Source organism: Mesocricetus auratus, unplaced genomic scaffold (assembly GCF_017639785.1).
Source record: "Mesocricetus auratus isolate SY011 unplaced genomic scaffold, BCM_Maur_2.0 Super-Scaffold_100011, whole genome shotgun sequence".
Lineage (NCBI taxonomy): Eukaryota > Metazoa > Chordata > Mammalia > Rodentia > Cricetidae > Mesocricetus > Mesocricetus auratus.
Window position 1 is genome coordinate 37,841,312 of NW_024429195.1, and position 15,846 is coordinate 37,857,157.

The 15,846-nt window shown below is 36.5% G+C and overlaps 1 protein-coding gene across 3 annotated transcripts in view; it reads left to right on the forward strand.

Annotated features, from left to right (window-relative positions):
- Positions 1 to 15,846, forward strand: part of Naaladl2 (N-acetylated alpha-linked acidic dipeptidase like 2) — a 1,212,242-nt gene that overhangs the window by 352,644 nt on the left and 843,752 nt on the right. Inside the window, exon 1 of one of the 3 annotated variants that reach the window (XM_040754621.1) lies at positions 62 to 234. The exons of 1 other annotated variant lie outside the window; for it this stretch is intronic. In XM_040754621.1, the coding sequence (XP_040610555.1) occupies positions 192 to 234 (43 nt within the window). In that variant the 5' untranslated portion in view covers positions 62 to 191. Of the gene's footprint in view, positions 1 to 61; positions 235 to 15,846 lie in introns of those variants that run through there. One more of the 3 variants, XM_040754623.1, reaches the window with a different exon arrangement.

The following is a 15,846-nucleotide window of genomic DNA, read 5'->3' on the forward strand; positions in this document are numbered from 1 at the left end:
TGAGCTCACTTCATAGTAAAACAGGTCCTGCAAGGCCAGGTAACTCAGGAAGCCGAATGGTAATTATTCACAGAAGAAAGCCCGTAGTGTACTGTTACAATACAACTGTAGCAAGTCAGAAGGTCACAAGTCTTCCAGGGTAGCTGACACAACTCGAAACTGCTGGGCCCTCTTCACAAAGGAAGAATAAGATGGGAGAGAATGAAGCTGGTTCACCTAACACATCTTTGCAAAGTAAGTGCCAACAGCCTTTGAAATGTTCTCAATCAGAACCTTCAGCAGTGTTGTTAACTCTGTGCGTGTGCCTGCGTGCGTGTGTTTCTGTGTACATGTCACCACTGTGTTTTGAGGCATTTCAGAGGATGGGGTTGAGAAGTGGGGACTGTCACTAATGTGGAAGATGGATGTTGTCACTGCTCTGCTCACTCCTTTAACAGAGACGCCCAGTACAGTGGAGAGGAGACAAAGCTTTGTAATCCCTGTGAAGCTAGAGTCTTGGTGCACTGGGCTCTAGTGGGTTTTCAGGGGTGCTTTGCCTGACAAGGGCAGAATATTTATTTTTGTGTGTACACATGGATGTTTTGTTTGTAATCAAGCACTGTCATCACTTAGGTTTAGAAGTGTCCTTGTAATCAATGTAACTCCAGTCTTTACATGAAGAAAACCAGTCTCAGAGGGCCAGCTTATCAGCCGGAGGAGTGGTTTATTTTACACGTATTACTTCATCAGATACCTTTGCCCTTTGAAGGGTTGGCTTTATTGACTTTGGCTAGACTAGGCAGCCATGCTTCATTTCTTGGAAATAAATACAGGGTGGCTCACACATTTCCTTATTTCATTTATTTGTTTATCTTTTTGTGAAGCTATTTTCTCAGAAAATAAATCAGTAAAAATGCTCCTAGTATTTTTTACAATGCCCCTATTACTCTAATCTGGAAAATTACATACCAGCTTTATAAAATAAACTTTCGGTCAGGATGTAATTTTTAAAATGTATATGATAATTGCTTTTGCCTAGATTATTCTGGGGAAATTATGGAAAATAACATGTCACCAAAAATTGTAACATATGAAAATTTTCATTCAAATAAACTAATCAAAATAGCCTTTAGTCCCAGCACTCAAGAGGCTGCATCTCTGAGTCCGAGGCCAGCCTGATCTACTGCGTGAATCTAGGATAGCCAGGGTAGTTACATAGAGAAACAATATCTCAAAAATAAAATAGCATAAAATAAATTTATGTTTGTGAAATATAACACAGTCGTGAACAAAAAACATGATTTAGACCTGCTTGATATTTAAAATGCATCATTCAACTTATATATTAATTACTGAATTTTTCTTTGGTTTCATTAATCTTTACTATTACTGTATTTGGTCAAGAATTACAGAATCTTACTGATTAAATCTTTGTATCTTTTCTAAAATACCTTTTGGAATACCATGTAAAATGCTATTAGTAGAAAATGAGCAATTATAATTACAAAAACATGTTATGAAATCTAATTGAAGAGAAAAAGTCTTATTTAGAATGATTGTGAGAATAATTTATTAGTATTAATTTTATTAATCAAGAGGTATAGTATATGTCATATATATCTTAACTCTAAGCGCCAATATTACTTGGGAAAATATGAGAGAGGCACCTGGAGTGTAAAAGCATTTCATAAATTGATTCTCTGTAAAATGTATATGGCTGCTGGTATCTGATAGCCCTTTGTAGTCCATGCTGATACAGTTCACAGGTTGAACATAAATGTAGGGGGAAACAAATCTCTTTCACACCCTTTCCATCTCTTTGTATGGGGGATAGTAGTCAGTGAATTTAATCTTAGAATGTGAATATAGGCTATTTGCTGTTGTTTCCTTTTCCTTATACTTTTATGAATGCTCTCCAATTCTCCTGCTATATATATTCATTCACCTGATATTTGAAATACTATGTTCAAATATTGTTCTTCACACATGAAATACATAGCTGAATGACAAGTGTTTGACATTGACGATCTTATAGTATTATTACTGGAGTTCTTACATGTACCTTTAAGCAATCATTTTCTGAAGACTTTTAAGTAGAATATATTGGATAAGATGGTTCATCTCTAGGCAGAAATGAGAGTGCTATGGTGTAAATATATAGCCAAAATGCAATGGTTGGAATATATCTGTGAGAGAAGGCAGCCCCTGTTGGGAGGTATTCGTGCTATGAGCATTCTGCTATCTTAAGTAGGTTAATGCAGCTGTAGGAAGGGCTGTTGTGAACAGATGATGTTCTGTTATCCTTCTACCTTCTGCCATGTGAAGACACATCAAGAGCTTCCAGGCCAGATGCTGACAGTTTATCATGAACTTCCTATTCTTCAGAACTGTGACTAGTAAAGTAGTGCTACTTAGAAAAGGCTCAAGGGCTATAAATAGATATATCAGATTCTTCATTTTGCTGCTATTTCATATATATATATATGTATATATATATATATATGTGTGTGTGTATGTGTAGTGTGTATACTAGTATAGTACTGCTGTACATATAACATAGTATTTTATATATACAAGAAATAGTATATATAAATATATATTTAAGATAGCATATATATAGTACATGTATCCATAAACCACACACACACACACACACACACACACACACACACACACACACACACACACATTACAGCCAACCTCCTGGTTATACATGTTCTTGTTACTGAAGCCCAGGCACTATTGATCTTTCATATTGCAATATTATGGGATACTAGACTTTCATATTTCAACAGAATGGGAAACTGTGCTTCTCTACACATACGGAATGTACACATACTGAGTTTACACATACTTAGTCTATACATGTTGAGCTAAACATACTGAGTCTACACTTAATGAGTTTGCACATACTGAGATTACAAATGTTGAGGCTATACATACTTAGTGTCCACATACTGCGTTTACACATACTGAGTCTATACATGCTGAGGCTACACATACTGAATCTACACATATGGAGTCTACACATACTGAGTTTATACTTACTGAGACTACACATACTGAGTCTACACATGCTGAGGCTACACATACTTGCGGCTACACATACTGAGTTTATACATATTAAGTGTACACATACTCAGTGTCCACATACTGAGTCTATACAAACTGAGTCTATACAAACTGAGTCTATACAAACTGAGTCTACACATACTGTGGCTACACATACTGTGGATCTGCATACTGTGTCTACACATACTGAGGTTGCCAATTGCTTGCCCCACAGCAGGGTGGGTCTTTCGGGAACTAGGGATAGCAGCTCTCCTTCATGCTTTAGTTGCTGCTTGTTCTGTAGTTCTAGGAAACAATTATTTACAGTCTACAAAAAAGATACGGCACAGCAGGGAAGAAAAGACAAAGCAAAACAAAACACTGTTCTTAGGAGGAATTGGCTGAGCCCTGTGGAAGAGAGCTCTGGATAGCAGACAGTCGAGAGTCTTGCCCACCAACTCAGAACTGAATTGGCTGCCAGGGGAAAGGGAAAACTGCCATGGAACAGTAACAGTGTCAGCTAGAGGAGACTCTGAAGAAATGGAGTCCAGTATATATGTTGTGTGGAGTAGCAAACAAAAATATATGAAATTAAGAAAAGTGTCCTTGTTTTCACAGAAGCATTTGTCAGGACTTTGGTCTAGAGGCATTATTTTCTAGAGGCATTTACTTTCCAAATCCACAATGAAGTACTTTCAATAGTGACATATTTTAGGTTTGTATATATGACCTGGAAAACAATGTCTTGTACTCAGGCTATGAAGGCACCGGACCTCACAGTCTTGGGTGTCTGCGTGACTACATAGTATGCCACTTGAAAGACTCTCAGTTGAACTTCCCTTTCAACCAGGAGTGCTTCTCATGGCATGCTTTATGAAACAATGCTGTTTCTTTCTGTCTAGAAATAGCAAAACAAAGAACTCTAGGCAGAAAGTTCGGTGCCTTGGTGTCTGTGGCTGGGAGGTGCAGCCTGAGGGTAGCAGGACTGCATTCTCCGACCTGCAGAACTGGTTTTATGTGTACACTTACTGTGTGTGGTGGGAAGGTGTTTCTGCATTCATCATTGTAAACCATGCCTATGAGTGCCTAGGTTTCTAAAGCTCCAAAGAAGGCTGTCCAGTTCCTGCTCCTTGCTGGCTTACAGAATTGTAGCAACAGTTTAAATTAAGACATGTGCAAGGAACTCTCCTTTAACCTATTGTTGTCATCTGACAAAGGCTCCTGCTGCTCTGGAGGACACATTAAGATAGAGGATACCTATCTTAGTGGATAGATAACAGGTAGATTCAAGCACTGAAAGGCAGATATACTTAGGAGTTGGGATGTTTTACTGATTTAGCAGAGTTCTTTGGAGTTGGTACTTTCTGTAGGTTTCTGGTGCTAACCTGAGAACAGAATCGAACATGCTTGGGGACAGTGAAGCAGCAAAAATGTCAATCACCTCAATGCCACATGTATTGGAGTTAAATAAGCCCACCCCTAGGCAAGAATGTGTGAGAAAATGGCTTCAGGATGTTCTGAGCAACAAGGCATAGAATCCTGGGAAAAGGTAATGAGATTAGGGGATGCCATTTGAAGTATAATGCAAGATATAACGAAATCAACCCTATTGAGCTGAGGAGCTGTCTTCTGATTCCCTGGTCATTCTAAGTGGAAATAGAATCTGAACCTTATTTGAAATAGATTGACAAGCAATATGTTAAATGGAACACGAAGTAAAATTGGTTAATAACATGGTACTTAGTTAAAACCTGGTGCTGAGGGAAAAGCCATTTTTCAAATGCTTCAGGATACAATGTTCCTGGACTTTTTAGCTTGTGCAAAAGACACAGTATCCACTTTGACTGAAATGATTGTTTATGGCACTAAGAGTGTTTTAAAAGAAAATATGTTCTTTCAGTGAAAATCACTACAAATTTTCAAAGAAAAGGCGCTATATACATATATTATGCTGTGATCACTTAACCATTATTATCAATAATAATGCAATTAATTTTCTTTCATGTGCTTAAACGGGTTTCTCTGTCTTTGAATCTGCTTCCCTCTCCTTTCAGGAGTAGAACAAAGGATGCAATATTAATCTGATGATTATATGTGTATAAATACCATATAATTATTACATTCTGTTCTATTCTCTGGATTTTGGAAAGAGTTTAAACACATTAAATAATTGAGTAGGACTTTGAGCCAACCTTTATTTTTTTATCACAGTTAATTTTGGAAGGATTATTAACTAAGCATGCTGTTGGCTTATTATTAGAAAGTATTACACCTGGTTTACAAGTGAAGGGAAAATGGGCAACTGACACATTTGCAAAGGAAATGTCATTAGGATGAAAACATAACAGGGCGTTGGGTTTCGCTTGAACCCCTTCGTTTCTACTCACTCTTCTGGAAAAGAATGTGTAAACAGTTTTATTTGGCAGGGATATTTGGTTGTTCTGCTGATAGATATGTTTAATCATCCCCACAGTTAAATGCTTTAGAAGCTGCTTTCACAAATGCTTTAGTAATTTATATGGTTAAGCAGGCTACCCCTCCCCTCTAAAGCTCTGATCAGTGGAGTTCAGGCTCTACTACAACCCTGTACAAATGAGTATAGTTTAAAGAACATGCATAAAATCTTATCTCCTAAACCACTCCAAAAAATGGTATCAACAGTGAATGTAATGCAATAGGCACACAGATGTGGATGTCGACCTTTCAATAGCACAGTCAGCTTTGCTGTGTGACTGGGGATCTGAGAAATGATTAAGCTCTTGAGGTCTGTCTATGTGAATTTTTTGTTTTCTTGAGAGAGAGAGAGAGAGAGAGAGAGAGAGAGAGAGAGAGAGAGAGAGAGAGACTTCCTTTGAAAATAAAGCATGAGATACCAAAAAGCCTGAGAGGCCACTGCTTAGTTTATTTATCTTCCTCTTGCTTATGGGTCTGTAGTGCAACCACAGAAAAGTCCCATCTTGCACTAAGTACTGATAAATCTTGAAAAATCCCCCTTCACATACACATTTCTTGGTGACGAGCCTCTGCAATGGACAAATGCCCTTTGACATACAGGTGAAATCTGCCTCCCCTCTTTCATCCCACAGATAGTTATCTAAGAAACTTTGGATCAATATAATGATGTGATATTGGAAAGAGTGGTTTTAATTGTCTCTGATATCTTAAAATTGGATATAATGGCTAAAAGAAAGAAAATATTTTTGACTGAAAGCCCCTTGAGAAGGAAGATATAAAAATATATCTCTGTGTACTTCATTCTCTCTTTTACATGTATTGCAAAGAAATAAGATGTAAAACAATAACAACTTATTTTGTCACAGGCTACAAGTAAGAAAGCATATCTATGTAGTGGGAATGTAGACCAGCAGGAGACAACTTGCTGATAATCTACACATGGTGTTGCCACAACAGAGTTAAATCTGCGTATGAAATACATATATGTAATGGAATATTCCAAACAACTACTGCTTAACAAAAGTTTCCACTCAAGCTCCCAAGCAGCAACATAAAGTTGGTTTTAATACGCATTGCATTGCCGAGCAATGGTAGCCATGCCTTTAATCCCAGCACTCAGGAAGCAGAGGCAGGCAGAACTCTTCAGAGTTGCAGGACAGGCTCCCAAACCAATACAGAGAAACCCTGTCTCGAAAAGCTAAATAAATAAATAAACAAATAAATAAATAAATAAATGCATTGAGATGCTGTAAAGTGTACTAATGATTCCAGAGATCCACAGATTTCCTGGTCAGATAATAAACTGTAGATTAAGGGCCTGTCTAAAAGAGAAGCATCTGTTAGACAACACTGAATACAATTTAAAATAATGCTAGAGAAACAGGAAAAGTACTGTGTAATTCATTTAATAACCTTGACTTAGATGGTTTTCTTTTGGGTTCCCAATCACAATGAATGCTCCTAACATATATGTATCAGGAAAAAATAAAACATACAGATAATTTTCAAATATATTGTAAACATGGAAACAGCAAGAAAGCAAAACAAGTCAAACTGATAAATGACAAATACAGACTTGATTTGGGGTTATGACTCAGTATCTGACTATTTACCTAGTATAAGTAAAAACCCAGCTTTGATTTTAGTCACTGAAGGAGAAAAAGAAAAAGGATTTGAAGACCTAAGAATCTGAATGACTTAACTCTTCACAGAGTTGGAATAGAAAAAGCAATCAGTTAGATGTTAAGAAGCATACTACAGCTTGAGTGGTATGTTGTCCTGGAATTCTGGTTAGATTTGAAATTGACTACAGATATGTAAGACAGGGCTGGTAGAAAAGAGAAACACAGAAGACAAGATTGGCATTGTCTTTCAGGCCATTGGTATACAACCTTCAGATGTAGTGAGGTGATGCTGCTGCCTCAAAGTATGTATTTTCCATATGAATAATAGAAATTCGTGATAAAAGAAGAAAACTTAATAAGAATAGTATGGTTTACACTCCCCAAGGATTATATTTTTATTCTATTCCATTTTGTATTTTACCTATACAAATTTCTTTGGGAAAACATTTTTTACAGACCAGAAAATCTTATTTTACATAATACAAAACAAAAAAATTGTTTATTTAAAATTCAGTCACTAATAAATTACATTTATCCAAATACTCTGATGTAATTTAGTGACAATCTATAGTCATAGTAAGATGTAGGTCACAGAATATTTTAGGAAAATAAATGTTCTTTATATGAAATATGCATTGGCATAAAAGTATAATCTCATAAAAAGTTGAAAGAACTAGTTTGTATTCCCCTTAGGACAGAAATTAAATGTACAAAGCTTATTTGAGTCTCACAACTGTCTTAGCCTTTTCTTGTCTTCAAACAAAAAAGCAAGCTGGCTGATTCCATGCTGAGACCTGTATATACTGGTTGTGCCCTCAAAAACTTCTGCTTTTCTTATTGCCATTCAGTTCCCAGGTGGTGGCCCAGGGATACAATGGCTAGGCACCCAAGCTAAAGCTGCCAAGCTCTGCCCCACTGTGTGATATTATTTCTCTTAATGTTGCAGCACATGTAAATTTGTTCATTGTATATTTTCTACATTAAACTTTTATTGTGTGATGAAAGACCACATTTGGCATGTTTACTGTAGTACTTCTCTTGCATGGAACTGTCTCCAGCACTTTGTGTTTTTAACAGGAATACATCAAATACACTTAGGGAAAAGCAAACATAAAATTCCTAGTGTTAGTCCTATGATTCTCATTTATTCGAACATGAAAATTAGTTGAGCATAAAGTAGCAGCACTTATCATGATCAATAAAAATGTAAGTCTTAACTAAAGTGTCATTGAGAAATAAACACTGTCTTAAAAGAGCATTTTTTAAAGAAGATGAGTATATGTCATGGTGTGTTTTTATTCCAGAAAATTTGAAATAGTCATTTGGATTTAAAAGTTGCATAATCTATTCCTCTCCATTTACTGTAGTTCTCCCCTACAGGGGTAATGGCTGGGGTTACTGAGATGAGCAGTCACTATACATGCGTGGGAAAAACAAGATAAATAAATGGCCACAGAGAGGAACAAATGGCCCATAGACAAACTGATAGAGAATCAAATGCTTGGGATCTTCAAATGCATAAGCAAGAGGCTGAGTTGTTGGTGTTGCCACTTGGTTTTACAGCTAAGAGATGATCTACAAGAGTTGTACAGGTTAGATATGATTATCTGGAGAGACAAATGTGAGACATTTACCTTTGAAGATGTTACAGTTCAGATAACTGTAAGACATTGAAGTTCTATTAAATTGTTTATTAGGATAAATTGTACCTGATTGTATAGACATGAGGAAACTGGTCCCAACCTCTGACAAATCATTAGTTTTGAGGAAATTTATTTATACAATTACATATTTTGTGTATATCAAACACATATTCCTTATTGGGTGATTATGAAAATGAGGAGCAATGTACAGTACATAGGACATAATTTAGCTATTTTCCTATGTCATCACAATCAGTCTCACTATCATTACTTTAATTTTCAAATTTGTCTTCCATATTTCATATAATGAACAGCTGAATACATGCTATAATCATGGAACCTAAATAAAACTGTATTTGAAAGACAGCTGAAGTCAGATGAAATTTTACTTGTATTTAATGCAAAAAGAATAGTACAAGCTCAAAGGTTTCTGGTTTTGACAAGAGAGAATAATATTTTTAACTGCTTTACACAAGGGAAGATGAGAATGCAGTTCAGAAAAGAGAAATGTAAGGAGATTGCTTCAAATAAGAGTATTTAATTGATAAGGTGTTCTGGTGCAAAGGCTAGGATTTAAATTGTGATAATGAAGCAAGACTTAGGAAGAATTTAAAGCATTGGGCATTTTAAAGCATATGATATGTGGTAGATGGTATTATTTGCAGGAGTGACTGCACACTGATTGATTTTAGGGTAAGAATATGAGAAGATGGAAGATGCCCAGTGTTTGAGCAGAAATGAGAGGATTTGAGACTGGGTCAGAAGTGAGAGTAAAAATTCATATGTCAGAGTTCTCAGGAAAGTCAAAGTCGGGGTTTGTATATTAACAGATGAAAAGTGTTAAATGGCAGAAGATGTGATTTGGTGGGGCCTCAGTGGTTCAAGTCTAGAATTAAGGTAGGGCATAAAGAGGACTATAATCTGAAATTCACCAGAATTGCTGCTGAAGGAGTCCCATCTGCAGAGATGAACTGCAAGGCACTTAGAAATCATATAAAAGATCCCTGGGAACTAACTATGGTCAGAAAATAGAAAAAAAGAAGGCAGTTATATCAACAGGAATTTTATGAGACATGTGTTATGAGAAAACTGAATTTCAGAGATGATCAGAATCAAAGTGAACATGTTTGAAAAGCTACACCCACGCTCTGGAATGTACCTTTCTGTCTGAATGCCTCTTTCTCTTGACTCTCATCCTTAAATATCTTTAATTAATTATCTTTAATAAAACTCAAATTCTGGTTCAAGAATAAACAGAAGCAGCATCTCAGAGACAGAACAGGACATGAATTGTACAGTAGAATATGAATTTGTGCTATGGGAGATAAAATCTAGTGATGGAGACAGTACCACCACTGAGCCACAGCTCCATCACAAGCGTAACCATAAGGAAGGAGGTGGGCAGAATGCCAGATTTACCAAATTACAGAGAAGAGAGGGAGCACGCCTGCCAAATATCTTGTATCTTGTTTCCTTGAAGTGAATAAGTTAATGCAGCCCAAGAGTTTTGGTGGGTCTCCAAATGGAATACTGACTCCAAGGAGGATTATTTAGAGAATAAGCCAGCAGCAAAATCAGTTAAGGAGCTGAGAGGTAGTCACTGAATGTGGGAAGGTAATGAGAGCAGGTTAACACTGTTTCATAGAGATATATATTTGTGTGTGTGTGTGCATGCATACCCTTCACATATCTGAGATATATGCCTATTGGTTTCTCTGCATGTGCACCTACATATTACTACTCTAGAACCTAACTTAGTAGAAAACATATTCATGCAAATCCATTTGTATTTGGTAAATCATTGCATTCTCAATACTTCACTGGATAAACTTTAGTGTCTTCCAATTTGTGAAACATTGCAATAGCAACCATATGTACTATCCAATATATAGTATCCAGAATAGGATTGATAAACCTATGAAATTTGGAACAATGAGGGCCACTTCCATTCAACTTTACCTGAAGGAAGAAAAATAAGGTTGAATCAGTATTTATTCATTCACAGACTTTAAGTTTTTCAGTAACTCTTAAAAAACATCAGATTTTTATCTTTTCATTATTTAATCATCAATAATGAAAATATGGAACAATAGAATATAACTAAGCTACACAGGAGGCTCAGGTACTGACAATAGGATCAGGTTATTGGGACACTTAGTCCTGTAGAGGTATTTGCAGAGCCTAACCATGAAGGCTTGACCAAGTTGTTATATATGCTTTCACACCTTCATAATGGCTGACAAGTAGACAGAGCTTTCCATTTAGGGGAAGACCACATTATTTCTGTTTCTTTCAGACATGACTGAGAATCAATCCATAGTATGGAGATGGATGATATTCTATACATCATTGTTGTAAATAAATGGTGTTGGGGCCCAAAAAGATGGCTCTGCTTCATCTTGACTCAAGGTCTGAGAGTTCAAAAACTGTTTCTAGTAAGTTATAAAACCTAAAGGTTTAAGGCATGGATGCAGTATGATGTTTGATCTTGACCTTTGGTGTCTTGTCTAAATAATAGATTTTTGTATGAGGTGTGGTTACTCTTGATCCTCATGGCCAGATAATGAGAAATTGAATCCAAGGTATGGTTATGAATCCTTGGAGAATTGAGGAAGAAAGTCTGTTTCACATACATGATACCATGTTCTCCTTTTTGGTTAAGGTATTTAAGAATGGTGAAGAATAAATATGGGGCATTCAGTATTCACTGAATTGCCCTCCTGACTCTATCCTGTATCTCTGTCTTTCTCTTAGCATCTTTATCTGTCCTTTCGCAATCTACACTCCCCTGCTAAGGTACAAACTGTGGTCAAGTTGGTTGTATTTACTGTAGACCCACAAAGATGGACTCCCACAAAGATATAGGGAGATCTTCCTCATTTTGTATGAGACTCGCTATTTGACTTGGATGATGTCCTTCCTAGTGCTCCAGTCTGACAGGCTTCTAAAGAGTCACCAATAGGAACATCAGCCATTCTTGGTCAGATTGCCCAATGAATGTGCACACTGAAACCTCTTTAGATTTCATGTGAACTAACAGAAGAAGTACTATTGGTGACATGGCTGTTTTGGCTTCAGCTATCCTTCATTGCTGAGGACAAGAATGGCAAGAGGGTGAGATCTCCCCTGCCTAGAATGGAAGAGGGTATTGATGGTGTTCCCTGTGGACTCATTACCTCACTGCCTTGGCCTGGCCCTGATTCTTATGGATTGAATTTCATGGATCATGATTTCGAGCCTCAATGCTAAGTATTTGTCTCTGTGTACAAGGAAGAACAAGTGAGCAGCTTTTTACTTTGATTCTAACACTCTGACTTGCAAGCCAGTGAGCTGGAACTCCAGTACAATGCAGATGAGGAAGAGACATACAGTGTAAAGCAGCATCTCTCACAGAAAGCAGATGGTGCTGAGGAAGGCAGGTTACATGATTCCATGCTCCAGGGAGGACACTCAGTGGATCACACTTCTTGGTTCTAAGGAATCCTGTCAACTGGACTGGAGATAGTGGCCAGAACAGCAATGACATCCAAGATGACTCATGTGGTTTGAATTCTACCTCCTGAAGCCTTCTTGAGTTTTAAGGTATTTATTTTAGCCTGATATTGAACTCACTGTGTAGTTCAGGCCAGGCAGTCCCTGAAATGTGATTCTTCTTCCTCAGCTTCCAGGATAATTGGGATCACAGGTGTGTACCGTCAGGCCTGTCAAGGTAACTAACATACTTAACCACACTTGCCCTCTGAACGAATATGTGCTCTGTAGCATCTGCTCTGGGGTGTCTTAGAGTAAACTGAATGACTGATTGGTTTCACTCTTAACAGGCACCTTCTAGAAACCCTACTGAGATCAAGATGTCATACTTAGTCACAGAACCTGATGTGTATGAATCAAAGAAGCTTGAGAACTTCCATGACAAAATCTTCTATACAGCATTGTATTTATTGTTGGTTTTCTCTTACAACAGCAAACAAGAAATAGGGAAAACTCAGGAGGCTCCCAACTTTCAGAGTTTGCCATTTTTATCTAGGTTTTCACTCTTGGCATTTCAAATGAGGTTGGTACCTCTACCTCTTTCCTGAAAGTAATGTATTCTTGCTTTCTCTAGAAACTACCTATGTTCTTCCCACTTCTTTTTGAGGATGAAGTTTTTTCTTACCTCATGGGATGAAGTGATAAGTAATGGACTCACACATAGTCAAAATCTGTATATTTTAAGGAAAGGAAAAGCAGAAATATCAACATGTAATCTAAAAATTAAAATATAAAAAGCAAATTAAAAGACAAAACTTTAATTAAACATCACTAACAGAAAAAGCTATACTGTCACCAGGATGTATTTTTGTTTGCCTCTTGATCACCCTAGTTTTCTGGTGTACAATTTAAATGACCTGGTAAAGAAGAAAAATAGAACACTCTAGGAAAATATTTCAAATATTTAACATTAATCTGCATGTAAAAATTAGTAACTATGAAATCTTACTACTAGAAAGAATAAAGTTTTTGAATATACATTTTTTATGTGATATGCCTGATTTCTCAGAGATCCATACAGCAATCAGTGTGCACAAGGCTTTCTATTAGAGCTCATCCTGATTCCACTTGTCCCACCTCTATTCAATGTCTTATGATATCTACATCATGCATAAATCCATGGAAATTTCATTAGAGGTGATAGAGCCCTACAGAACTAGATTGAAGTGAATGGGTTCTACTAAATTCAAGAACATTTTGAACATTAGCCTTCACTTTGAATTTTAGGTGATCACACATGATGATTAAACAGTACAGATTTGTCTCTACTAAATACACCTGAAAGAGGTTTTTAGACAATGGAAGCTTTACTGATGTGAAGGGTATTTCCTCGTCAGTGTTTCTAACTTAACAAATTACATGTAAAGGACATAAATAAATTTTTATATTATCCATAAACATCATAAAAAATGTTCCATCACATAACACTGACTCAGTCAATAATTCTAGACTTCGCCTTAGGGTTTGAAGTGAAAATTACTCCTGCTACCCATTTTAATTATGCTATAAACTTTGGGAAATAGCTATTGATCTTTAGCATCTGGTGTCAGAAAGTATTTTCTTCTTGTTCTAGACCTAGGAGAATTTGTACAAATGAAGAATTTCAAAGAAATCAAAGTTAGAGTGGGCACAATAAACATGTGGTTGTTGCATTTAAGCAACTGAAATGTGTTCTGGCTTAAAAAATTGTCTGAACATCTTTCTGCAGACTAGACAAATATGTAAGTTAAGAAATATATCACCTTGACAGGCCTGGTGGTACACACCTTTGATCCCAATTACCCTGGAAGCTGAGGCAGGAGAATCATAGTTCAGGAGTTATCTGAGTTAAAAAATGAGTTCAGGGCCAGGCTAAGAAATATAGCGAGACTTTGTCTCAAAACTAAATACTAAACAAGACCTGGTATGTCGTTCAGTGGTTTTTGTTCATACAGCATGTACAAACTCTGGGTTTAGCCCTCAGTTCCATAAAAGCTAAAATAAAACAAAAAGAAATATGCATCTTGCTTTAGACAAAAATATTCTCTAATATTATTCTTTGATGATCTTTATATTTTAATATAGAAATAAGAAGAGCTAAGAAGAAATAGAATTTAAACTACATTTACATACTTCCAAGCCCTTTTTGGTTCTCTTCTTTTTTGCTGTTTGCACCCCCCTCCCAGTTCTCCTTTTTCCTCCATTTAATGTAGTCCAGGTTGGCATCTAATTCACAACCCAAGAGCTGAGATTTGAGGTGTAACCAACCATGCCAGCTCACGATTTAAACATCTCTTAAAAATATATGAAATGCAAAGAACTTTCTGATTGTATTTTAGAAGTGATTATTCTCTATATTTCATCCTCAAATCACTGTATTCTTTCTCTAAGACTAAGAAGACATTCACCTACAATGATAATGGTTATGATTATGAATGACAATAAGCATAACTAGTACTAGCTAAACTTTTATTAAAGATAGAGATTAATATAAACAGTAGTGTATATGGCCAGATTTAACAGTCACATCCACTGTGTGCAAATGATCCATTATTTTCCCTTCCACAGAAGGCTCTTTTAGATAATATAGGAATTAAATGATAGAGTGTGTTCTAACACACATCCATTGTTCAAACATTAATATTTTTCATAATTAAGTTTAGAATCCTTCAGCTGACATTTTCAGAAAATGGAAACTCAAGTTTAGAACGTTTTATTAAAGTAGGTTCATATGTAAATCTAATGGTACCAAAAGAATTTACTATTGGGTAAGTCAGCATTCCATCCTTTGACAGAATACCTGTAATAATCAATTTACATTGGTTTATTACAGTTGGAGATGTTGACATTCTCAGGCCACGGTTGATTAGCATCATTGTCTTTAGATCTGTGATAAAGTAGCTCATCCAGGTGGGAATGACTGTGGGAACAAGTTATCACCTGGTGATAACCAGGAAATTATGAGACAGAGAAGAGAACCAAGTGTACATTTTCCTTCAGGGCTTGTGGTTGGGACAGAAGTTTTCTGTATAGCTGAGGCTGACTTCGAACTTGCAATCCTGCTTATGCCTTGTGGGTGTTGGTAATGCAAGTGTGCTGCATACCCAGGCTCCCACTATGTTTGAGTTTGAAGGTTATCATTCAGAATCTGCTGGAACGTTTCCACACATCACTGATGTATTCTACATAAAGATATGTCCCAGGCAATTTTTACACATTACAATATATACCCAACATTTTTATACTTAAACTTAATTTTTGTTTCAGTCTTCACTATCTACCTGTTAGTAAAGATTGTCTCCCAAATATATTATAGGTTTCTCCATTGGTGTGTGTGTGTGTGTGTGTGTGTGTGTGTGATATTTCATAAAACAGTGGGCCTTTGCCACCTTTGTTATTTGAACAAGGAGTAGTCATGGGACTTAGGCATTATATTAGAATATATACTTTTTCCCATTGCTGTTATTTATTTTGTTTATTTAAATTAGAAACAAGCTTGTTTTACATGTCAATCCCAGTTCCCTCTCCCTCCCCTGCTACTCACTGATGCCCTATTTCATTCCCTTTCTGCTCTCCAGGGAGGG